At 47.8% G+C, this 26,671-nt stretch overlaps 1 protein-coding gene across 3 annotated transcripts in view; it reads left to right on the top strand.

The window, feature by feature from the left end:
• Positions 1-26,671, top strand: part of Efcab6 (EF-hand calcium binding domain 6) — a 218,837-nt gene that overhangs the window by 31,395 nt on the left and 160,771 nt on the right. For all 3 annotated transcript variants that reach the window (XM_047549258.1, XM_047549257.1, XM_047549259.1), the window contains 2 exons: positions 3,546-3,634; positions 13,377-13,443. In XM_047549258.1, the coding sequence (XP_047405214.1) occupies positions 3,546-3,634; positions 13,377-13,443 (156 nt within the window). The remainder of the gene's footprint in view (positions 1-3,545; positions 3,635-13,376; positions 13,444-26,671) is intronic.

Raw genomic sequence — 26,671 nt, 5'->3', positions numbered from 1 at the left:
AGTTCTCTTCTGGGCCCAGGGGTTTTGTCAGGTCAGAAGAAGTTGTCTCTGAGGATACTTAGCAATATGGTGGGTGTAGATTTCCCCACCCTGGCCCCAGCCCCAGTCTAGGAGTTTGTCTGCAGCAGTTCACCTTGGGATAGTTTTGGTTATTGAACATTTGTAACAGATCCATAAATACTGAAAAGATGAGCGGAGGGCAGAGCCTTCCCTTTTGGACTGGATTCTTTGGTTGTCCAAGGGACTGAGCTTTGGAGATCAATCAAGGCAAAAATGTATCTGCCATGTTAGGATTGCTGCAAAATGTGAGGAAAGCTGGACTCCTTTGGTGGTTGTTCACTGCAGGATGATGGTGAGTGTAGTGGGTCACTCAGTCTCTGGATTCACAGATCTCTGGCTTTTAATGGTGGTGCCACATAGGGATGTCTCGAAACGTAGAGAGTGACACCACCTTTGAAGCTGGTTTTAGGGCTGTTGAAAATCCCGCCTGAGTTTGGACTGTGAGCCCAGTAATGTGAGTGTCTTCCCTCCCTCATGCACTCATGGCTTTACCACAAGAACGTCCGACCTTGAACTACGCGTTCCGTGCATTTCTGCCCTTCTTCTGTACTATTAGGGAAACTTCAATGTGTTTACTCAAAACAATATCTACCAAAAAATGCACTCTCCGAAATAGGCGTCTTGGACGTCCTTTCTAGGAAATGCCTTCTACAGAAGTCACCTGTGAGCCAGTGCCCCTCTGTTCTCATTTCCCAGTTTCAAATAATAAAGAGGAATTTATCCACTGGGGGACCTGAGATGATCACACCAGGCCTCAAGGCTGGCACTGAGAGGCCAGGCAAGCCCCTGACTGAAAGGTGCAAGCTTGGGACCCATCCAGCTCTGTGGGACACTGTGCTTTGCGCATCTGTGTGGAGTGTAATACAATATATTTATGTTGATTATACACTTTGCTTAAATTTGAGACCCAGTGCTTTTTGAATTGTTCTCATTTATAAATTAATTTTTTATTTAGAAATAATTTTGAACTTCCAGCGAAGTACAATAGCACCCACGTGACACCAGTCACCAATACACACGTCCCCTTCACTTGGGCTTCCCTGTCGTGGCTGCCTAACCCCATGGTGTCTCCTATGGGTGCTCATTAGCTCTGTGCGTGCAAGTGGTGTACGCAAACTGCAGGCTCAGCACACACGAGCTATGAGTGACACCTTTTCTAAAAAACCAAATATTTGAAAGGAAGATGCTTATCCCAGCTCTTCACTCCCGAATCCTTCAGTCTGTTTCCTAAAAATAACTATTTTCTTACATAATCACAGTAGTTATCAACTTCAGTAAATTAAACATTGAGATCAAACCTTTATTTAATCTGTATAGTTCATATTGACCCACATGACCCAACAGTGTTCTTTTTTTTTTAAATTTATTTTATTATAAACAAATGGGATACATGTCGTTTCTGTTTGTACATGGAGTAACGGCATACCATTTGTGTAATCGTACATTTACATAGAGTAATGATATTTGATTCATTCTGTTATTTTTTTCCTTCCCCCCGCCCCTCCCACCCCTCTTTTCCCTCTATACAGTCCCTCCTTCTGCCATTCTTGCCCCCCTCCCAGCCCCCATTATGTGTCATCATCCACTTATCAGCAAGATCATTTGTCCTTTGGTTTTTTTGAGATTGGCTTATCTCACTTAGCATGATATTCTCCAATTTCATCCATTTGCCTGCAAATGCCATAATTTTATTATTCTTTATAGCTGAGTAATATTCCATTGTATATATATATACCACAGTTTCTTTATCCATTCATCAATTGAAGGACATCTAGGTTGGTTCCACAGTCTGGCTATTGTGAATTGAGCAGTTATGAACATTGATGTGGCTGTATCTCTGTAGTATGCTGATTTTAAGTCCTTTGGGTATAGGCCGAGGAGTGGGATAGCTGGGTCAAATGGTGGGTTCATTCCAAGTTTTCTAAGGAATCTCCACACTGCTTTCCAGAGTGGCTGCACTAATTTGCAGCCCCACCAGAAATGTTTGAGTGTACCTTTTTCCCCACATCCTCTCCAACACCTATTGTTGCTTGTATTCTTGATAATCACCATTCTAATTGGGGTGAGATGGAATCTTAGTGTAGTTTTGATTTGCATTTCTCTTATTACTAAAGATGGTGAACATTTTTTCATATATTTGTTGATTGCTTGTAGATCTTCTTCTGTAAAGCGTCTGTTTATATCCTTAGCCCATTTGTTGACTGGGTTATTTGTATTCTCGGTGTGGAGTTTTTTGAGTTCTTTTTATATTCTGGAAATTAGTGCTCTATCTGAAGTATGAGTGGCAAAGATATTCTCCCACTCTGTAGGCTCTCTCTTCGCATTGCTGATAGTTTCTTTTGCTGAGAGAAAGCTATTTAGTTTGAATCTATCCCAGTTATTGATTCTTGCTTTTATTTCTTGTGCTATGGGAGTCCTGTTAAGGAAGTCTGATCCTAAGCCAACAAGGTGAAGATTTGGACCTACTTTTCTTCTGTAAGATGCAGGGTCTCTGATCTGATTTCAAGGTCGTTGATCCATTGTGAGTTGGTTTTTGTGCAGGGTGAGAGATAGGGTTTTAGTTTCATTCTGTTGCATATGGATTTCCAGTTTTCCTAGCACCATTTGTTGAAGAGGCTATCTTTTCTCCATTGCATATTTTTGGTCCCTTTGTCTGGTATGAGAAAATTGTATTTATTTGGGTTTGTGTCCATGTCCTCTATTCTGTACCATTGATCTACCTGTCTGTTTTGGTGCCAATACCATGCCGTTTTGTTACTATTGCTTTGTAGTATAGTTGAAGTTCTGGTATTGCGATACCCCCTGTTCCATTCTTCCTGCTAAGGATTGCTTTAGCTATTCTGGGTTTCTTATTCTTCCAGATGAATTTCATGATTTCTTGCTCTATTTCTATAAGGTACATCATTGGGATTTTAATTGGAATTTCATTGAATCTGTATAGCACTTTGGGTAGTATGACCATTTTGACAATATTAATTCTGCAATTTCTTTCTTCAATGTTTTGAAGTTTTCACTATAGAGATCTTTTACCTCTTTGGCCCAACAGTGTTCTTGATGGAATTCTTAACTTAAAAACTGACGTTTTGTGCCTTCACATGCCATGAGTTTACAGAACATTCACATGACCCTCGGAGTATAAAATGGTGCTCTCACCTCAGCTTCTAATATATATCTCAAGATATAGTTCTGCTGATTTTATTTTTTTTTCTTTTGTATTAGTGCATTATGGTTATGTATACATAGTGTTGGGGTTCATCTTGACATAATCCTACAAGCATGGAAAAAAAATTCCACAAATATTTTATTTTTTATTTTAGGCTAAATTTTTGGTTTAGCTAGATTTAAAGTTTGTATAACTTTGTGGATAACTTGCTGACTTGTAGTCAGCGGCACCAACTGGCGGCAGGAAAGCCGTGTTTAGACACTGCTGCCATCCTCCCCTGGGCCGCCCCCCTCACTGCTGTCATTGTCCTTTCTGCACCTAGATCCCGCTCACGAGCTCTGGCACTGTGCCATACCTTGAATTCCTCTCCAGGTTTGGCGGGATTGACCTGAACATAAACATCATAAGGAGGTGAGTGCTGCGCTCCCTCACGTGAAATCCGCAGTGGTGAGTAAGAGCCAGGCACAGACGGGGAGCAGGTCCTCTCCCAGATGCCCACGCCCACGCAGAAGATGGGTGGGTGGCGCTCATCCATAGAGAAGCTCGGGACAAATCCACACGGAGGGTTCATTTAGAGAAGATTCCAGCTCTGCAGGGTATATTTCAAACTTAGAGCCATGATACTATAATAAAATGTAAACAAAATTAAAATCAGGTAATATTTTGCATATGGTGTATTTTAGATTTGAAAATAATGATTTTAATTTTAATATTAGGATGTCAAATTTAAAATTTGCTGGACTCTGTACATTTTTGATGCTGGTCACTAAAAGCAGTCGTGTTTTGGTGGCTAGAAAAGGGATATTAAAAGAAAGATCCTTGTATGAACTGCTTCCACGGAAGTGGGGACTCTTGCTTTATTTGCAGAGTGAGGGGCTGGAATATGCACTTTAACCCCCCCCATCAGCTGTAGATTTCTCTGCACCTTGTGTGTACTTCAGGAAATACTGTTTTAGTGAAAGCAGTCGCTAACCATCTTCTGAACCAATAAGTCTCACTTTTTCACAGGAGTTGCATGAACAATTATAAGATGGAGTTTGACCCTGAAATGTTGGCAGACTTGCATGTTGCCTGCGTAGCTTTCGTGGTTGAACCTGTCACAGTGCAGAGGGTTTGTGCAGCAGGGGCTTTAATTTAGCAGATGAAAGCTCCCAGAGGTCTCTTGCTCAACAATGTGAACGTACTTAATCCTACTGATTTGTGCACTAAAAATGGTTAAGATGGTAAATTTCGTTATGTGTTTTTTAAAATCACAATTTTTAAAAAAGTGAGTGCAGCCGCTCTAGTTGGGATGATTGGGCGTCGTCCTCTCTGCCGAGGTTCCAGGTTGTCCCCCACGGTTGGTGTGCAGGAGCTCTGTGTGCTCTCCTCTATGCGGGCCTGCTGGAAGGTGTCTGGGGCACGGGGCAGAGCCCCAGGAAAGGACAACGTGTTGGCAGGTGAGCGAGTTCTTACTCTTGCTCACATGGGACTAGATTAGTTACCACCAAGAGCGGCTGTTACAAGCAAGGGCACCCCTGGGCTCTCTCCTCCGCATGCACCTCCTGCTCTTCCGCTTTCTGCCATGAGTTGAAGCAGCACGAAGCCTTCACTAGAGGGCCAAATTGAAAGGCCCCCTTGGACTTTCCTGCTCTTAGAACAGGGAGCCAAAATAAACCTCTTATCTTTATAAATATTTCAATCTCCAGTACTCTGTTATAGCGACAGAAAATTTACTAAGGCATACCCCATAACCTAGAATGTTTAGCTAATGCTCAGTAAGTGGGGAACTAGGATAACTTCCAATCTTGTCCAAAAGAAGGCTGCTTATTTTATAGACTACATATTCTTGCCCTTGACCTGTAATCTAATCTGAGTAGCCTTTGTTGGAAAAGCTAAACATCTAGAAAAACAGAAAGCAGTTGTTTTGCTGTTTATTACTTTTTGTCTTTTATTGTGGAACCTTAGTGGAGTAATTGATTTGAGATGAATAGAAATCATAAGTTACTTATTTAAACATCAAAGGCTAAATATTTAAACTAAGTTTGAAGATTTCTGAAATTTATGGAGTTTAATTCTCTAAATGTTGGAAGTGATACAACACAGTGAACAGACTTCTCTTTTTAAAATTTTATTTATTTTTATTTTTATAGATAGTATTTTGATTCATTGTACACAAATGGGGTACAAATTTTCATTTCCATGGTTGTACATGATGTAGATTCATACCATTCGTGTAATCATACACATACATAGGGTAATGATGTCTGTCTCATTCCACTATCTTTCCTTCCCCCACCCCCTCCCCCCCTCATTTCCCTCTACACCATCCAAATTTCCTCCATTCTTCTTCCCCGTTACATATCATCATCCACTTATCAGAGAAAACATTCAGTCTTTGGTTTTTTGGAATTGACTTATTTCACTCAGCACAGTATTCTCCAACTCCATCCATTTACCTGCAAATGCCATAATTTTATTCTTCTTTATGGTTGAAAAATAGTCCATTGGGTATATATACCACAGTTTCTTTATTCATTCATCTATTGAAGGGCATCTATGTTGGTTCCACATCTAGTTATTGTGAACTGAGCTGCTGTAAACATTGATGTGGCTACATTACTGTAGTGTGCTGGCGACTTCTTTTTCTAGTAACATGATGGCTTCTAGCAGGAATAACATTTCCACTGAAAACAATTAAGAGACAAATACATACATTTTAATGAATGACTGAGCCAAAAAAAGAAAGCAAATACTCCTCAGAGACCAAAATGAAGTGAAATTTGGAATCCAGAGAAGGAAGCACCCTATATAGCTAGCTTTTCCAGAGGGTATTATCCAAATCATGTTGAATTCACATGCTTCATTTTGTGGGTCACTTGAAGGGAAGAAGACAGGAGACCTAGCCTATGGGGTTGCCCCAGGTGGAGGAACTGAATGTAGGACATTGCACCTGAAGTTGGGACATCTGCACACTGTGTACAGATAAATCATAACAAGGAAACAAGGGTACACAGCCAAACCTACATGTTTCAATACTGGTATTGAGTGAATAGGAAAGAAGTTTAATTTAATTGTTAGGTTCATGCACATTTGTGTTTCAATTAATGTGTAGTTTGGAAAGTTCAAGACCAGAAGTTCATTTAAAAGTGATCATACACTGGGTGTGCCCTTCTGCAGAAGAATACATCTTCACCTCAGCTCCTAAAGAGTTTCTGAAAAGTGTCAAGTAACAATAGATCACACAAAATATCTGAAAAACATGGAGAGACAAAGAATGAGGACTGCTGACCAACAGATAAAATAATCAGTAGAATAAGATCTCCAGATTCTTGAAATATTAGAACTATTAGATATAAAATCTAGAACTACAATTTTAATGTGTTTAAAGAAATAAAAGAATGAATTCGAAATGTGAATAAGCAATAAAACAAAGATTCAAAGAGGTATAAAATGGGACTTTTGACAATGAAAGTATAATTATAGATATAAAATTCAGTGGATGAGTGGAGTGAAAATAGTGGTCTAAACACAGCTGAAAAGAGCATTTGTGGAGTGGACAATAATCTGAAGAAGTTACCCAGAGAGTATCACAGAGAAAAGGAGATACAAAATGTGACTCCAAGGACCTTCAGGTATGAGGGACATGGAAGATAGGAAGAGTCCTTATATACTTCTTTTTTAAAAAGTATTCTTCGTTGAGATGGACACCATATCTTTATTTATTTTTTATGTGGTACTGAGAATCACTCTACCACTGAGCTACAGCCCCAGCCCCCTAATATACTTCTAATTGGATTTCCAGAAAGATATCTATCTTAGTTTAATTTGTTCTTCTCTAACAGAATACTAAGATCAGGTAATTTAGAAGAACAGAAATTTGTTTCTCACAATTCTGGAGGCCAGAAAGTCCAAGATAAAGGCACCAGTTCCATCTTCACATGGAGGAAGGCAGAAGGGAAAGAGAGGACCAGCTTCCTGGATCAGGCACCTAATCCCATTCACGAGGGAGGAGCCCTCCTGGCCCAGTCGCCTCTTAAAGGCCCTGCTTCTTAACACTGCCACACTGGCAGCACCTGAATTTGGAGGGGCACATTCAAATCATAGCAATAAAAGAGAAACAAATAAGGCAGGAATTATATTTGAAAAGATAATGACTGAGAATCTCGAGTCACATAAGTAAAAAAAAAAAAAAAAATGTCCCTTTAGATACATCATGGTGAAACTGCAGAACATAAAGAGAGAACATTAAAGTCGGTGAGAAGAAAGACTGGAGTGACTTGGTAGGAGTGGCGGTCTGACACTGACTCTTCAGTGGGGACAGTGAAAGCTGTGGACGGTGGGAGAATTTCTTTGACATGCTGGAATAATACTATATTTGCAAGAATAAAAGCAAGTTTTTCTTGTGGGATCCCCTGGGACCCTCTCCTTTTCTTGCCACAGTGTATGCTCATCTACTGAGATCAGAGTGCAGACAGTTCCTGACTTAGGATGCTTTGACTTACAATTTTTCAGCTTTGTGCTGGTATGAAAACCATGTTTTCAGTAGAAATCACACTTCACGTTTGGAATCCTGACCTTTTCCTGGGCCAGACATATGCAGTATTATCCTCTCTCACGATGCTGGGCAATAGGGAACCTCAGCTGCAGTCAGTCAGAGATCGCAAGGGTAAAGTTTATACTCTGCAGTGTTCTGTACTCTCCGATCGTGGTGTCGGGCAAGTCAGGTGCACTGTATTAAATGTGTTTCTGACTCGTGCTATTTTAACCTACAGTGGGATTTAATGGGACATAACCTCATTGTAAGTTGAGAAGCATCTGTGCTTGGGAAAGATAGAGGCATCTGACATCTTTGCCTACTGTGTTCAAACCAGAGCTTTTCAACCAGATCTTGTGTAATTTTGTTATACCAACTCTAAAAATGAGGAGCAACCTCTTTAGTCACTGAATTATGAAGTCACTACACAGGGCCTGAATTCTGGGACAATTGACAGAGTTGCAGCTCAAATTTCCTGAATTTATGGTGGTGGGACTTATTCTGATCATAGCACTTCCCTTCTGGAAACACAGCTGGTGAGGTCACATTTTATACTGGCCAAAACTTGATGTGGTCGGCAACAAAGAATGAACACCACCCGGAAGTGGTATGCCATCCCTTCCACTCTGGCCACCTCAGCCTTTCCAGAACTGGCCATGCGTGAAAGTCACCATATTGAAGAAACTCCTGAGTAGATGGCAGTGGACTGAGTTAGAAGCAAGATGAAGATTAAAGGCATTTTGCTTCTAGAAGTAATATTTTTCAAACAGTCTATGCCTCTGAGTGTATGAGAGCTGATAAGTGCAAATGTGGGACTATCATTGTATCCAGCACACAGGACCTCGTGCTATCTGTGATAATGGTTAGGGTTATCATTCCTGCCCTCAGAAACACCCAAGAAATTATCAAAGGACAAATGAGCAAATTTATCCTTCGAGGTTTAATCTTTGAGATTTGCTTCTGATGGACATGTAGAACATTTTTACACTTGGGATGAAGAAGGTGACCTCTGCATGTTAGTCATCCATGGGACACTTGGCACAATGATAATTCCATGAAGAATAACTTAAGTCTTCCCTGTGTAACACAATCAATACAGAGCTTAAAAGTCTTAAAGAGGCTTTCTGAGCACTGCATGAGAAGATTCACCACAGAGTTCTAAAGAACTTGCTAAAGAACCTGATAATTGTGAATTCACCCACAAAGACCATGTTGGGCAACATTCCTTTGCTAGGCCAGCCACCCAAGTTTCAAATCGTCAAAGGGAATAGCAGCAGCAGAGCTGGATTAAAAGAGCATATGTGAAACTGAGTCTAGACAGGTAGCTGGTGGCAGAGAGGCCTTTTATCAAGAGAAGCAGGATTTGCAGAGGAAAAGGCTATTTGCTACAAAGAATCAAGATGCTGAAGAAACTACCAGAAAAGGAATCCAGTAGAAGAAAGAAACCTGCCCTGTAGCATCTTGGATTTCTTTGCCTCTCAGAGTCAACTCAATATGGATGACTTATTTTGACTTATTTAGAGTTTTTGGAGATTAGAGACATGATAAAAGTTGGCAAGAAGTTTGTTTTTGTTTTTGTTTTTGTTTTTTTGGTGCTGGTTATTGAACCCAGGGCCTTGTGCTTGCAAGGCAAGCACTGTACCAACTGAGCTATATCCCCAGCCTGAGAACTATTTTTAAAAATAAAGACTAAGAGTTAAATACATTTGAAGACAAAAACTGAGAAAGTTAATTTCCTGCAAATTTTGACTAAGAGATATGTTGAGGTGAAAGGAAAATGATCCCAGATGGAAGGTCTGAGATTTTAGGGGTGAAGAGCCCGAACTGTGGGCCCACATTGGCTGTATAAAGTGGTATACAATTTTTATGTGTTAAAATGTCTAGAATGAAAATACCTGACAAGAGTAAGCTCAGAGTGGACAAACTGAGTTAAAATCGTCATTTTATTAGCTGGCAGGAAGATTGAAATACTGATTATACATTGAAATGTTACATACACACATTGTGATTTTTAGGATAACTTCCAAAAAATAGAAACAAAATGCATAACTTCCCAACAGTTGGAGGGAACAAATGAAATGGTTAGAAAATACTCAATCTAGGGCATCGGGCAGCGGCGGAAGCTACTGGGGCCGGAGCAGTGCGTTGGGCGGAGGTTGGAGTGGGCGCTGAGGCGACCGCCATGGCGTTTCTCAACTTAGCGACCAGGAAAAGCAGTTTAGCTCGATGAATTACTTTGGAGGAAAGAAGAAGATCTGAATAAGTACAGAGAATTTTAAAGTTGGAAGGGCGAACTCTGTTGGAGAAGCTGTTTAGTCAGCAGGAGAATGGGCCTCCAGAAGAAGCAGAGAAATTTTGCTCAGGGATCATTGCCATGAATCTTCTACTTCCTTTTAGTGACTGCTTGAGGGAACCATGTCATCAGAATGCCCAGTCAAGTTCTGCTCCATTTGATTGCTGGGGATCGAACCCAGGACCTTGTTCTTGCAAGGCATGTCTCTCTGCAGCTCTTCCACCAAGAAGCCAGTCCTGGGACCCTGCTCTGCACCTAATCTCCTGGCTATGGGGCCCCTCCTCTGAGCCGCCACCTGGAGCCCCGTACAATAGCTCCGAGACCCAGAGACCCGCCACACACCTCTTCCTCCGGACAGCTGCCCAGTTTCTGACGCAGTCACTAGGAGTCCAAGCAACTCACTTCGCATCTCCTCCTCCCGCCAACCGCCTGTAGCCCTAGGCAGTCACTCCGAGTCCAAGTGACCCGCCCTGTTCCTCCTCCTCCTCGGGGTAGCCCCCCGGGTGTTCAGGAGCGGTCGCTCGGAGACCAAGCGACCCACTGCGCTCCTCCTCCACGCAGGCTACCGGTGTTCAGGAGCGGTCGCTTTGAGTCCAAACAACTCACCACTTGCCTCCTCCTCTGGCAACCACCTGTGGCTCTGATGCAGCTACTCCTAGACCAAGCAACCCGCCGAGCTTTTCCTCATCCTCCAGGCAACCCCCTGGTGTTCAGAAGCGGTCGTTCTGAGTCCAAACAGCTCGCCACGCAGCTCCTCCTCTGGCAACTGCCTGTAGCTCTGATGCAGTCACTCCTAGACCAAGCGACCCGCTGCGCTTCTCCTCTTCCTCCGGACAACCCCCCAGTGTTCAGAAGCGATCGCTCTGAGTCCAAACAGCTTGCCACGCAGCTCCTCATCAGGCAGCTGCCCGGAGCCCCAGTGGTTGCTCCGAGTCCAAGCGCTGTGCTGAGCTGCCTCCTCTATGATGATCCCAGTGGTCCGTGTTTACCACTCCAGTGGGGGGAGGGGCGTCTTGCCGAGCAACTCTACTTCACAAAGTTCCCTGCGTTCTGGGGCTACCACCCCATCCGGGACGCCTCCCCAACGGGAGAGACTCACCTGGTGGCTTTGAGTTGGTCCCAAGTCTCTCACTATCTCCTCTTGAATCCTGCGTCCTGGAGCAACATGAAATGCAGCTGCCCTCTAGTCTGCCACCTTGAAAACCCCCAAGTGTTTTATTTTAAATGTGGAATTAAATGATACTTTTTTAGACCAACTTTAAATTTAAAAAAATATATATTTTGTTTTAGTTGTAAAAGAAAAAAAAAAAGAAAATACTCAATCTAAAAGAAGGTAAGAAAGGAAAGAACAATCTAGAACAGGTAGTATAAATAAAGCACACAAAGAAAATTTACAGATATATACCCATATGTACATTATACAATTTCATTAAATGTAAAAGTGTTAAATAATTCAATTAAAAGACAGAGACTATTACTAAAATTTCAACTATTGGCTTTTCCCCAGAAATATACACTTAATAAAAGGGTAAAAGAAGTTGAAAGAAAAAAAGATGGAAAAAATGATACTATAAAAACAGAACAAAAGATAGGTGTAATTAATTTTGGGCAAAATAGGTTTGAATACGTAAAGATTTAATTATCATAAATGCTCTGCTTAATAGACGAGTATTGTCTGACTCAGTAGCAAACAGAAAGATTCAGTAGGAGAAAAACCCACACATAAGCACATAGAAAGGTTAAAAGTGAAAGTATTAAAAAGACATGTGGTTCGGTACCCATCTAGAGAAAACTAGCATCTGGAAGCCAACATTCTACCGCGTGGGCAGTCGCTGGTTGGCTTTTCCTGAAGTCACCCCGGGATAGAGGTTAGGGTGGGCCTAGGTAGGGAGGAGCTGGCACAGTGGTAGGGAAGGAGAAGTTGACTGCCCTGGGGCTCAGCCAGCCTTGCCCAGTGGTGGAGGCCGCCGGCTGTGCTGGGGTGCAGGCCTGCTGGGGTTCCTTGTACTGGTGCCAGCCATCCCCTCAGCTGCATGGCAGGTGCACAGGCATTTGTTTATTCTTCAGCTCTTACATGTATGTTTCAGTGTTTCATGTCTATTGAATTATTAAAATATTATTCACATATTGCCTTTAACAGTGTCATCAGACTTGGATTACTGACCATTCCTTCTGTAACTTGGGCACAGAGCCTAACCTCCAGCCTTGGATGTCCTCCTCTGTTAATGAAGTTAATTTCTGCTTAAAATGCTCCCATGGCTTCTCTTTACCCGTAGTTTGAAGTCCAGATTCCTTAGCGGACCCCCACCCTTTCTGGCTGGTTTCTGCCCCTCTTCCCTACTTATCAGCTCTGGTCGCCTTGGCCTCATTGCTGAGCTGGTTGGCCAGGTACCTGCTCCAGGGCTCCATCCAAACCCCTTTGCTTTGCCTGGGCAGCAGCATTGCCACTCAGCTTGTGGGTTTGTATTCAAGTGACACTCGGTGAGAGGCCTTCTGCTGCCCACCCATCCAAGAGTCAGCCCATCTTCCCACATCTCCACTTTATCCCCTCCCACCTTTATTTTCTTAATGATACTGCTATCCTCTCCCTCTTTATTTGGTATTGGTTGTTTCCCATCTGTTGCTGTCACCCGTAGGGAGGGCTCTGCAGGGCCCAGTGTGTGGGAGGCACTGGGTAAGTAACGGAAGAGCAACAGCCTGGGTCCCCTTCACACTGTCCCCAGCCCTCACAGCCTGTTCCAGGCCCTGGAATGGCTGTGGATACATGGGACATGCACATGTGCAGGGTTAATAAGGAGCAGAAGGAGTTGGAGTGGGGGGTCAGGCACACGTGACTGAGTGGCCAGTGGTGCCCAGGATGGGTGGGAAGCCTGTGTGTCAGGACCAAGTGCAACAGCAGAGGGGCAGGAGCAGGGTCTGAAGAGGGGGGCCTCTGCTTGCCCATATGTGACCTTGATAACTCCTCGTCCACAGAGACCCCCAATGTCCTGGCCTGTCAAGTCAGGATGCTGAAGGTCCCCAACCCAAAGAGCTGTCGTGAGGGTAAAATGAGAGGAGGCTTGGTGCATGTAAGTGCTCATCGGTCCTAATGGCTTCATTCGTACACCCCTGAGCAGCACGGGTCCTGTTTCATTTTACAGATAAGGAAACTGAGGCATAGAGAAGCTGAGTAATTTGCCCAAGTTCATACTTCTGGCAGATGGCAACACGTAAGAAATACCTAGTGCTTTAAAACAGATGATCTAGAAATCTCTATAGTTTTGATCTCTGCAGGTCCTATGTAAACATTTATTTGGTTAAAATGTTTTAACAAAGATTTTTTTTGTTTTGTTTCTATTTTTAAGGGGAGGCGTGAGTGAAACAAATTGCTGCCGGACATTTAAAGAACTTGAAGTGCAAGTTGGAGAAAAGGTAACAGAGATCTTTTGGAAGGCTTTCCCCCGGCCCTAGTCAGCAGCAGCTGTTAGCCACGGTAGGTGATAGAGTGAGCTGCAGCTTGTCATCTGAGTTCACACATCAAAGCTGCCTGACTGACTAGATCTTAGAAGAGCGATGTGAAAGCTTGCGTTCTGCGACTCTGACTGCCTCGGATGGCATCTCCTTCCGTGAGTGACACCGGCAGAAGTCCTGGAATATTAATTACTTTTGTATTAACTTTGGATTTTTATGAGTAGGGCTGCCTTTTCTGTTTTTGTATAAAACTGAGCAGGTTTTTCTTTAGACAGAGAAAACGACTGCTTTTTGGCAGTAGATGCCAATCAAGAGCAGCAGGGTAAAAATAACCAGTCAAACTCCAAGTGCTTGTATTTAGGTATCGGGTAATTTAGCCACGAGAGCTGTGGCGGGTGTCGAGGGAGAGCATGTGGCTTCCCTCCTATTTGCTGATTGTGGCTTGGTCTCACCAAGCCCAGAGAGAGGGGAGGAGATGGTAATGTCAGCGGGGCTTGGAATCAGACGCCTTTTTAAAATGCATTTGAGCTGTCAGTTAGACGAGCAGTTTGAGAATCGTGGTTTAATTTACTTGATGCAATATGTTGGTTTGAAATGTGACAAATTTTCTTTCTTTTTTGAACTCTTCTGAGACTTTCATACATTTCAAAATCAAAAATAACCAGAGATCCACAAAATGTTTGCCTCAAGTTCCCTGGCTGGGACCAGTAACACCAGACAATTCATCTTAATATGATAATTTTATAGCATTATGTGTTCCTAAAAACCTGTTTCATTATGGTTGGTATACAGTTGGTCATAGGAACCCTGGCATAACTATCCTCCTCCTCTGAGGCCCGTTGATTATTCTGTAAGGAACATGTAATATGATTGGTATTATTTCTGGTACATGTCTTGTCTTTGTCTCTGCATCAACCGTGTTGATCGTGAAATACTCCTGGGAAAGTCCACTGTGGTGACCATCACCAGAGCAGCACAGATGCTGTTGTGGGTCAGCAATGCGGTGGCACAGGGTGGAGTGGATGGACAGGGCCAGGAGTGTCAGTTACTGAGAATAGGGCTGTGCTGACCAAGTCTACAATGGACAGCGTTGCCCTCCATTCCTTCATTTAATTCCGTTTCTAGTCTAGCCTCCACCCCACTGAAGCCCTTCCCGAGAGGAAGAGTGAGTAAACCAATGTGGTGTCCATGCAACTTCCCGTGAGGGGAGGGCCGTGGAGGGAACTAGAGAGAATGCCCAGCCTGGGGCAACCAGGGTCCTCCGCCAGGAGTTCTAGCTGGCATAGACAGCAGCCCTGATTCTACCTATGGCTGGCTCTGGGCAGGCCGGTGGGGTCAGACCAGATTGAGCTCAGGACATAGTCAGACCTGGGTTTCCATCTTGGGCTCTGCCATCTTTTGGCCAGGTGGTCTTAAGCAAGTCCTTGTCAGTGGGTTTCTCTAATGTCAGTGGAGGTAGTAGTGCCCACCCTGAAGGGCTGTTATGGCTTAAAACATCCAGTGATGAGCACCTGGGCCCCTGAAGAGAGGCTGCCTGTGATTGTCATGCTTCTTGGCCCAGGTTCCTGGGCAGTGGAGACAAACGCAAGGACCCTCACGCCCCAAACAGAACAGCTGCAACGCACGCAGCAACCACACGTGTGCCTGGGGGCCTGCGTGTGCAGCCTGCGTGTGCAGCTGAGAGTCGGCATCAGCGGCTGCACACTCATGGTGGAGCCGGGAAGACCTCGGAAGACAGAAGTGCCGTGCTCTTCGCACCTCTGCTGTCAGGGCTGGCTGATGGTTGGTTTGGAGGCCAAAGGACACTTCAGCTGGTCGTCCGCGGGGCTCACTGAAGCAAGATGCCCATAGCTTACTGCATCTGGGGCATCAGACCTGCTGAAGCACGTGTGGACTGACCTTGAGCCAATAGGTGACTAGAGGTTGGAACCCCAGATTGACGCCCCAGTGCTCATGGTTCCTGGGGGCTCTTGTGTGGCACGTGAGGTCAGGCGGCCAGCTTCGTGCCTACTCCCCTCAGGTGCTCAGCCTCCTGTGCGAGTTCACACTACTGCCCCTGGTCCAGTCGAACCCTTGGCTTCCCGCACCTCCCCCTCGTCCTCAGTTGGAGGAGCAGGCCAGGGTCGATGGCCTCCCCTTCCCGTCAGTCTTCAGGCCTGTGCCGAGCGGCATCTGTGACCAGTCTGCTCCCGTGGGGCTGGCCTGGGCCCTTGGGCATCCTCTTCAGGCTCTGCCTGGTCCTGGTTCTGGTTTCCGCACCTTGGTTCCACTCAGCTGGCTGTCACCCCAGGCTGCCCATGCCTCACTAGCCCTCGCTCTGTGCCTTGCTTTTCATTTTGGTCACAAATTTGGCCCTGTGCTTCCTGGTGGCTCCTCATCCCAGCATCTTCTGGACTGATTCTGAAGCTCTCTGCTCCATCTGCTCCCAGGGCCCTGGGGTAAGAGGGAGCTAGGGAGAGTCAGGCACCCTGGTGGCTTTCTGGACTTGCTCTTTGCAGTCCTCAGTTTCCTCATCTTTCCGGTGGAATTAAAAAAAAAAAAACTGCCAATCAGGTTATTCTAAGAATGAATGAGAAGAATGTAAGTGGAGCCCCTGGCATACAGGAGGTGCTCCATAAATGTTTGTTCCACCCACTGTGATTAGTGTGGCTAGTTCTTTCTGCCAAACCATCCTGTGCAGGCTGTACCTGCCATCAGGGCCCTGGCTGCAGTCACATGAGGTCCTTCCCCATGAGAACCAGGAGGCTTCAGCTGAATTGCCTTTGACAATATGAACTTCTCATCTCACCTGAGAAGGGGTCAGGAGGGAGTGTGGGTTCAGGGGTGACTAACCTGTCACCCAGGGACTGCCACCATTCCAACTGAGACATGCAGATACTTCAGTGTCAATTTTTTCCCCAATGTGTTATTTTTTCCTTCTTTAAAAATAAGGAGGACTGGGGTTATAGCTCAGTGGTAGAACTCTCGCCTGGCACGTGTGAGGCACTGGGTTTGATTCTCAGCACTACATATAAATAGAGGTCCATTGACAACTAAAAAAAATTAAATTAAATAACAACAACAAACCAAGGGAAGCTTCTCCTCGTGTCTCACAGCCGGATGTGCCCCATGCTACGCCGGTCACTGTCAATGGAACTGGTTGCTGCAAGCAGCCTGGACCCACCCTGGTTGTCCTCTGGTGTGGTGCTGGGTTCCCTCGTGGGAAGCACATGGCCACCAAGGAAGATGGATGTCTGAACAAATGGAAAATGGAGGGTTTTGTTGGAAAGGAGAAGAGGGTGAGGGTGAAAGGGTTGGGACAGCCACCAGCAGCATCTGAGTCAGCCAGCCAGTGCCTGCTAGGCCACTGAAACTTCATCCTTTGGACACCATGGAAGTCTTTGGACTCTGCCAACTCTAGTAATAATGGCAGCCAGCATGGATTGAACACTTGCTGGTTCTTCAAAGGGCTTTGCTGTATTAAATCACTGAATTCCCAAAGGAAGCCCACAAGGCTGGTGCCATAGCATCCCACGTTGGCACAGGGGTACTGAGAAGAGGCAAGAGTGTGGCCAAGGCACACAACTGGCAGGTGGAGAAGCTGCATCCAGCCTGGCAGCCTGGCTCCCGCCTCCTTGCCTGAGACGCCGGGCCACCAGGCCTGTTTAGGGAAGACTTTGAGGCCGACTGTGCACCCAGCATGTGTGTCAGCTTGTCATGCCCACAGGCAGACCCTCCCCATCTCAGAGAGCAGGCCATCCCCTCGCTATCGCCCGTGAGCGGGAGGAGTTATTTGTTCCAGCTGCAGGGTCATGTCTGTGTCCAGGGAGCCTCGGCTTCAGTGGGTGCCTGGGAGCTTCTGTCTTTCACTGGCGTCCTGCCCTGCCCTGCTCCCTCCTTGTCTCCTACGCACCTGTCCGCTCTGCGGGGCCCCAGCTCCATCCTGGGGTGGTGGCCAGTGTAGCTTCTCAGACTTTGCTTGTTCACATCCCCGAGGTGAGGAATCTGCCAGGGAACAAAGGGACCAAGCTCCAGCGTGTTGCCAGGCTGACGGCGTTCTGTCATCCGACAGCTCCAACACGTGGGGAAGGTGGAGGTGAAGGAAGGGAGTCCATCCTGCCTGGGGGTGCTGATGGCAGGCCTTGCGCAGGGACTGCCAAGAAAGGGAGCGTGCCACTCACGAGGACACTGCATTTACGAAGGTCCCGTCCCCCTGCCGAACACAGAACATATGTTCTCAACTGAAGACTGGACTTCAGGAATGCACAATTAGTTAAAGAAGTATAAAAAATATCAGTCCCCCAGGCCATTGGCTCTTACACTGTGTCACTATCCAGGTCTGGGAACTCAAAAGGAAGGAGGCTGGAAGGCTTGGGTGTCCGGGTGGGGAACTTCTGGTCCACCCAGCCAGCTGTGACTAGCAAGTCTGCCGGGCACTGAGTGCTCCCACACAGGCTTCGTGGGATTGCCCTGGTGCCTTGGAGTCCCATAGATGCAGCCTTAGTCATGTCAGAAGCAGTTAGTAAATCATTATAGGTGCTAAGCCGCTAGCTTGGTCTGTAATAGTCTTATGGCGAAGAGACAGAAGTGACGTGTGGATTCATTGTCCTGGAGAGGTGGCTTTCCTTTCAAAAAAGAAATCTAAAAAATTACTGATCAGGGAACAGAGACATGGCTGTTAGACTCACACCCTTTCTTAAGCATATCTCAGCATCGCAGGGCTGCATTCATAAGGGATTCTGGAATGCGCCATCTGCCGGGTAACAAGGCCGCCAGACTCAGCCGCCTCCAGACTTGGTTAACTGGAGTTTCGTCAGCTCTGCATGGGTGCACTCGGTATGACTTACCTGTTGCAGCAGGTATTTGGACACATCTCCCTCTCAGCTGAAGGAAATGTTAGCGTATCACAGAGCTGTTGGGACAGATTGGATCTGAGGCACTTCTTCCTCCCCGCACAAAAGCCCATCAATCATACCCAGGATGGTGATTAATAATGTCACAGCTTTTCTCCGTGCATCTCTGTGCAGCTAAATGAAGAGTAGCGCTTACATTTTGATCTAGAGAATCTCACATCACAAAACAATCAGTTGCTATTTTACAAAAAAAATTTTGTTGAAAATAGTTCTATCTTAGAACATATTTTTGGTTGCTCTATTATTAATTTACTAAAGCCTTCATGAGGAAACTGCAGCAGAGATCCTGTTATAGAGTTTGTAGTTATTTCAGACTAAGTTTATCTTTTTTCTTTTTAAATAACGTATCCCTGCATATGGCAGATTAATAGCACAGTCACAAGACTGTGGTAAATGTCTGAAACAGCAGCGTCAGGGTGCAGCCTGCGCATGCGTCTGAGACCAGCACTGCGTGACCCCGGGAAGTGGGTGTCCCCTGAGACGCCTGCTTCTCTGTGAAATTGGGAAGCAGCATCGCAGGTTCCCCAGAACCACTGGGACCTGTGCGAGAATAAAGAGAAAATGAGTTCATCACGGTGGCGGGCCACAGAAGTGACCTGAGATGAGGAGGAGTTTGACTTGGCGACAGGGCGTGCGTCCTCACGTGGAGAGTTAAATGACAGCCTGTAGTGCAAACTCCAGAGGGGAAGGACGAGTGGGCTGCATGCAGAGGGAGCCCCAGGCAGGCCAGTGTCCCGGGGCGAGGCGTAGCTGCTGCTCGTCCTCCTGCCCCACCCCGGAGTCTCCCAGGGGATGAAGGCTGCCCTGGCTGCCTCGCACGCACCATGGCTCAAGCAGAACCCAGAGACCAACCACCCCCTCCTTGTCCACTCGCCATGTCCATCTGCATGTCCTGTCTCTGCATCCTAAACAGGACCCGGAACCCCGCCATTTCTCTCTACCCACACTGCCACCGTGACAGCCTAAGCCACTGCCCTCTCTGGGGGTGCTTCTTCAGTCCCTCCTCACCTGGGTCTCCTGTCCCCTCTCGTGCCCCTTACATCCCGTATTCCACGTGAGAGCAGGGTTGTCTGTTCACAACAGGACAGCTGTCCTCAGGCCCTCGGGGCCCTGCCTGGGACAGCTCTCAGACCGACGATTTTTGACTTCCCTTCTGTCACTGCATATATTCCTTAATACTTTGAACATTGTGAGACTTGTTTACTTGTTTACGAGTGGGATATTTTTCCTGGAAGGGGGTGCCTTCTCTGTCTCACTCAGTGCTGTCACTTTTGTGCCTTGTACACAAACGTGTTAGATGAATAGTCTGGTAGGACAGTTCCTCTCACTCGGAACAGGCAGGAACAGCTTGATGAGAAGGGTGGATGGGAGCTTATATCTGGACTGTGGCTGGGGTTTCCATCTATTGAGAATGGCGTAGGGGAAGAGATGCAGGGTCGCTCATAGGGTTACAACGTGGCACGAGAGAGGGCCGTGCAGGTGGAGCCTTGGAAGGTGGCGGGGCACGGGGAAGAGGCAAGTCCCACAACTATTCTGAACTATTCTGAAGAGACTTGATGTTTTTCAGGGACGATTAGGACAGATCGCATGTAAAGGAGATGAAGGTGTTGGGAGGCTTCACTTAATCCCGTGGCCAGGGCAGGGAGGACACATAGAAGGTCTGCATATGCCACCCGCTGAGCAAGGAGGTATTTGGAGATTGCCATGAGTGGCGTAATGAGGCATCACCAGAGTTGGGGCACCTGCTTTTGGGCCTCTGAAGTGGCTGGTCACCCTCCTACTCTCATCATCAGCCTGCTTTAGCTGAGCACTGCTAGTGTGGGCGACACAGGGAGGCTGACCCCTGTCCTCCAGAAACTTGAAGTCAGTGTGGGACACAGGCGCGTGCAGTGTATTACAGTGGGTTAAAATTTGGCTTATTGGTTGGCATATCACCTTGGTCAGCGTGTAGCTCTGGGGCTGGTCAGTTGAGTGACATGGATAGTAAATGCAGGGCACAAGAGGAGGGCCCCTAGGGGGCGCTGTGAGGGATGGTGGGTTCCAGCCTGGCCTGGGTGAAGGTTAGGTTCACGGGATTTGCACTTACTAGGGCTCCTAGGGGCTCATCGAGTACACAAGCCAGAAGGCAAGGAGGCACGGGCAGGTGCAGGGCATCAGCAGCTCCTGCTTTCCGTGGGAAAAGTATCTGTGGGCTGAAGGAGAGGACGGAGGCACCTCGGCTCGGAGTGCCTGAAGGAACTTGGAATCTTCCTCCCCAAACCTGTGCCATATTCTGCCTTCCTGGTCCCAGCCATTCAAGTCCCCACACTAGAAAGGGGACTCCGCTTTGACTCCTCTCCCTCCACGTCCAGTTAATCCCCAGGGATTTGCTCATCTTCCCAATGCTGTTCTACTCTCTGAGGCTCTCAGTGAATGCGGCACCATGAGGACTCAGGGGAAGCCACTGTGGAGAAGTGGAACATTCCAGAGCCTTTCCATACATTTGTTTAGTGCTTATCAACATCCAGAGTAACTCACACTTGGAAGAAAGCCACTCTGGGACGTGCTGGAGGAGGTAGATGACAGGCCCTGTCCCTCTCTATTTTTAATATGATTCTGATCTAGTTCTCATGTTAGGTGGCCTGTGACCTACTCGGATCTTGGTGACGCGCCATAGTAACATGGCGGCACTCCCATTGGCCCAGTCTTAGAGACACTCCCCTTCCCTGGGGCAGTCCTTCTGACCTTGTCTTTCTCAAAGCAGGACCTTCTCCCATGACGTTCAAACAAAGAGCTGGGTGCCCTTGACCTTCTCAATGTGCACCTCCTGGTCGGGGGCTCTCCCCAGGTGAGCTGGGGCTGGGTCTTGGGGCTCCAGCACTCCTCACCTGTGCCTGGGAATGTGGGCTGGCTGAGAAAGCAGGGAGGCAGGAAGGTTTCTTTCACACCTGGCCGCCTTTTCGAGTCCTTGGTATGTAGACTGGGGCTTCTTTACAGCTGTTACAAGTTCAGTGGTAGTCCTTGAAGCTATATGTTGCAAGTTGGTGTTTTAAAAATGAAAATCAACGTGGGGAAGGTTTGCAGGGCCTGTGGAGTGCGTAGCAGCAGCTGTCCCTCGTTGCCCCGTCATGGCAACGATGACTTCTGGGCTTCTTCCGTTGTTTTCTTTCCTGCTCCCTTTTCTCCATTTCCACAGACCTCATTTGGGTGTCTTTTCATGTAAGCTTGTTCAGTTTCTGGTGGAGACAGGGTTTGCGTATGTTCAGTGAATAAATGCACAGCCCTTGGCCTGTCGGGTGAGCACCAGAGCAGGGAGGCGTGTGCCAGGGAGCGAAGCCTTTGTTAAAGGTGAGCAATGCCCGGCCACCACACTTCCGCATGTCGCCGCATTGAAAGTCTGTGTTTATGAGGTTCTGAATGTGGTCTAATTTTTTCCTATCTGGTTTGGCTCATCTCTACCAGCTGGTAAATAGGAAATGTTCACGGTAGGAAGCCAATACTCTGCAGAGTGTAAACAGATGGAATCGATATAAAGTGACAAGTTAGACTGTGCTATTGAGAATACCGAGCCAACGCTAAGAACATAGCAGTCGAGCTACTTATTTCGTTCCAGTTCATTTAGTCCTGAATAGTGCTTCATATCTGCACAGCTGTGTTGTTCTTTTATTCCCCCTTTCTTTCTTCTGGGTTGATAATGACAATTTCAAAGAAAAACTTTAATTAAAGATTTTATACAAAATAGCCAAAAGTAGAATAATAAGGAAAATGAGCATTGATGTGTTTATTGTAAGAGAAATCCTTTTTCATGTTTTCATTTAAAATTTTTACTTCTTAAATTTAAAATGAATTTTGTGGTGGTGACAGAAAGGTGCCAGACTGACAGCCGTGGCTGCGCCCCTCTTCCTCTCCTGGGGCCCCTCCCCCAGGGCACAGTCTGCAGGCCGAGGGTGGGGTGCTGCTCCCGCGCTTCTGTTAGAAACCCATCCGGGGAAGGGTCCAGGAGAGGAAGTGAGCCGACAGCCGCTGGGCGGCGCCAGGGAGGGCAAGAGGGCACGTGGCGGGCATGCTGTGGGTTGTGCTCTCCCGCCTCGGGCGGCGCTCGGGCAGGGCCAGGTCTCCAGAGGGGGTTCTGCTGGTGGGCGAGAATCAGGCTCACTGGGAAGAAGCACTGGGCCCCTTCTTCCCCCTTTGAAGTCTGGGTGGGCCCGTTTCTCCGGGCTCACAGCTTTCCTTCCTGTCGCTCCAAGTGCTATAAACAGAATTTTAGACAAAGAACCTAGAGTAATAATATGCACCGTAGGCAGTTTATTGACCATCTGAGCCCAGTGGGGACCGGTATGAAGCAGCGTGATCTTCCTCCCCACACTGCTCACTCCTCGCGTCCCTTAAGGATGATGGCTCAGGTCTAGGGCTTGCTGGTGGCGTGTGGGTGGAGGCTAGCCTGGTGCAAGCAAGCCAGCTCGAAACCTGGATCTCAGCGAGCTCTGCGTCCTAGGCTCTGGAGCCCACGTGCTAGGGCTTGGCTGTGCCTTATCTCCTCTGCTGCCTCTTTGTCCCCAGATCTGGGGCCTGTGAGGAGGTGGGTAGAGACCTTGCCCTCCCTCCCACGGCTGGTGGCAGCACGTGGAGGTCGCTGTCTCCAGGACACACAGAGCATTGTGGGGACTGCTCTGAACCCTGGTTTCCTGATGAAGGGTGGGCTCCAACTTAGCCCTCTCTGGGTCTTCTCAGCTCCCACAGCAGCTGGCCTGCCTCTCGTCCTTGCTGCCAGGATCCTCTTGCAACCCTTGGGATCAGGAAAACTCAGGTTTCTACCTCTCTTGGTGTCTTTGTAACTCATGGAAGGTTCTCGCGTCTTGCCCTTGCCAGCAGCAGGGGTTAGAACTGCTCTGTTGGCCCACTTGCTCTGCTGTCTGTCAGATTCCTGCTCCTCCCCCAGCAAGGTGCAGAGTGGGTCACTGAGTTCACTGGGAAATGAGAGACCTACCTGACTTTCCTGCAGGTACCTATCCTGCCTGTACAAGGACTTTCTTGGTTTACCTCAGCTTCTTCCCTCTGAGTGCTACAGTCACCCCATCTGTCATCCACCCACCCACCCATCCATCCACCTGCCTACACACCCATCCCTCCAAATAGCCATTGATTGGTTTGTTATGGAAGTGTACCTGATTGGGTCCCCTGCTCATGTCCATGAGTACTTTATTGGGGGACCCTCTTTGTTCTCTCTCTGGACCTGCCCCTAACTTCCTCCTTTGTCATCTTGCCCTGACTGCCTGTGCAGTTCTAAATCTCCCTTGGTGTTCACCTATCTACCTGCCCATTCATCTGCCCATCATCCATTCATCTATCCATCCATCCACCATCCATTCATCCATCCATCCATCCATCCATCCTCTATCAATCCTTCATCCATCTGTTCATCCATCATCCACCATCCATTCATCCATCCATCCTCTATCAATCTATCCCTCCATCCATTCAACCATCCATCCTTCATCCATCTGTTCATCCATCATCCACCATCCATTCATCCATCCATCCTCTATCAATCTATCCCTCCATCCTTTCAATCATTCATCCTTCTTCTCCTCAACAAAAGGCCCTATTCTTGGCCCTGACACCTGCCTAATTCAAGACCTTCCTCCCTGTCTGGCTTCTGTTACTTCAGGCTGGGCAGAGGGGCAGTGGGGGCAGGAGAAATGGGGTTGGGTCCAGTGGTGCCGGTTAAGCCACTTACTGTTCCCCGACATAGGCGTGTGGTTATTTGGAACTGTGCAGCTGTTGACCCAGTTTTCATTCCCATTTCACAGATGAGGAGACTGTCATTTCGCAGACTCATGTTGCTTTCCCAAGCTTACCTGCATAATAGGATGGAGCTGGGCTTCAAGAGGCTCATTTAGAGCTTTCAGCCAGTCACTGCCCGGTGTGACTGGTGGAGAGCAAGGAGGGGGAGCAGGGATTGGCACAGGAGTCGCCCGAGGGAGGCCCCAGCCTGTGCGTTTTCGTGTGCTTTACAGGGAAGACCTGAACCTGGGGGCGGGGATCTGTGTCCCATGCCCACTTCAGTCTTCAAGGGCAGGCGGTCAGCGCTTCCTGTGGTAGCAGTTGTGAATCTGTCTTCATCTGAGTCTTTTCAGAACATTTTAGATCTGGCTCCTATCGCCTTTTAAAGGGATCATCTGTATTTTTAGTAGTCGTTTGCTTGGTTTACTTCACGTCTGTGTGAAACAGGCCTTTGCTTCCTTGCTTTGAGAGTCAGCTAACTCTTAAACCTCAGACCCTTGAAGCCTCTCTCCGCTGTGCTGGGCCTGGCTCTCCTGACTGAAGAACCTGGTGGTTCAGCTCTGTCCTGGGTCTGGCCCCTTCTCTACACTGCTGCCTCATCCCTCATCCCCAGCCCCAGAGCCTCTTCTCCGATCATGGTTCTGAGACTGGAGAGGGTCAGATGCTGCAGGGCTCCCGGGGCTGTGGTGAGGGCCTGGTGGGGAACGTGGGGTCAGGTTATGGGCAGATCAGGTGGCACAGCGGGGGAAGCAGGGAGGACAGTGTGCAGTGGGGGACAGGGCCAGGCAGCACACACTCCAGGCCCAGAGCTTACGGGATCCAGAGGGTAGGACTGCTGGACGGGGTGGGGATGGAAAGGCAGCTGGTGGGACACTGCAGCGGCTTCTTCAGAGAGCCTCGGGCCTGTTTCCTGGCTGCTGCACATTTAATTTAATGTCATAACTAGTTATTGCTTGAGGGTTCTTTTTGGATCCTTAGCATTTTTCCTTGTGTTTGTGCACAGAGATCTCCCTGAAATGTCTTTACCCCCGCAGATACCAGGGACGGGGGACGATCTGGTAGTAAACCTGCCCTCAAGGGCCAGGAGGGTATGTCCAGCCATCCTGCTCTGCCCTTGTAGGGGAAAGTGGCCAGACAATATTTAAGTGAGTGGGCGTGGCTGTGTGCCAATAAAATCTATTTACTGATACCGAAACCTGAAATTCTCACAACTTTCATGTCATGAAATGCTATCCCTTTGGTTTCTTCCAACCATTTAAAAACGTTAACCGTTCTTGGTGTGCAGGCGCATGAAATCAGGCGTGGGCAGTGGTCGACTGCACTGGGTGAGGACGCCTAGGTTGCCCAGTGCTGCGCCAGGCGCTGGCATCGGCCTCTCAGGCTGCCCTCTGGGCAGTCACAGGGGCGAGACCGAATTTTCTTCTCTGAGACACATGCTTGGAAGAAAGGAGAAACAGCAGCCCTTCTCTTTGTCGGCCCCGCAGTGTCCCTGGGATGGTTCGGATGTGAGGTGTCCCTGAGAGCCTGTTGTGCAGGAATGTTCAGAGGTGGAGCCCTGGGGTGGTGAGAACGGCAGCCTGACCGGCCCACTCTACTTGGAATGCACTGACTGGGTGGTTGCTGTGGGCAGGGGACATGGGGCTGGAGGAGGTGGGTCCCTGGGGGCAGGCGGTGTAAATATCAAAAGCAAGTTAGGTATATCCAAGGTGCAGGCCCCGCGTAAACACGCCATTCCAGAAGGGAGGAATAGGGGCATAGGAAGAAGGTGGCGCCGGAACGAGACTGAGACCCAGCAGGACAAGCAGGTCCCGTAATCTGTGTGCAGCTTCTAGGACACGCGGCTGCGAGATGCTCTCTCCAGAGGTCTTGGGCAGCCCTGACCCTGGGCTTTGAGGGCTGCCGCAGGAGGCCTCTCTCAGACTTCTCAGGCTGGCTGTCCGCAGCCGCAGCTTGTCTAGGTGGATGCTCATGTTACTGGCATCTTCTGATTCCTGGGGTCTCACCGTCTGCTGCCTGGCCCTCGCAGGAGCTCTGAAATGGTTCTCTGGCCTGCGGCTCCTAGCTCCCTTTCTCCCTCTGCTTCTGGCTCCCGTGAGCTGAGCGGCACTCCTCTGCCACACCCTTCCCCACGGTGTTCTGCCTCACCTGGACCCAAGGGAAGGAGTTGGCCCCATGGGCTGAACCACTGAAATCATGAACACAAAATGAACTTTTCCTTTCTAAGTTTTTCTGTTCAGCCATGAAAAACGAACCCAGTCCCCTGTCCAGGTGGGTTTGTCCTGTGGGCACTCCTCCCCAGAGTCGGCAGATGGAAGGTTGAGAGGGGAAAGACTGGAGGAGCAGCAGGCAGGGAGTGGGCAGCCCCCCAGCCCTGCCCCGGGGAGGGGACTGGTTGCCAAGATGTCAAGGTCAAGCAGGGAACCAATGGCCAAATGGAAGGGTAATTAGGAAAGCCAGAAGAGAAGGTACCAAGTCCTGTCCCACAGTGACCAGTGGCAGCACCAGGGAAGGGCAGTCAAGGCAGCAGATAGAGG

The sequence above is a fragment of the Sciurus carolinensis genome, chromosome 4 (assembly GCF_902686445.1).
Source record: "Sciurus carolinensis chromosome 4, mSciCar1.2, whole genome shotgun sequence".
Classification (NCBI taxonomy): domain Eukaryota; kingdom Metazoa; phylum Chordata; class Mammalia; order Rodentia; family Sciuridae; genus Sciurus; species Sciurus carolinensis.
The sequence above is the reverse complement of the archived record's forward strand: the minus strand, read 5'-3'. Positions and strand labels throughout refer to the sequence as shown.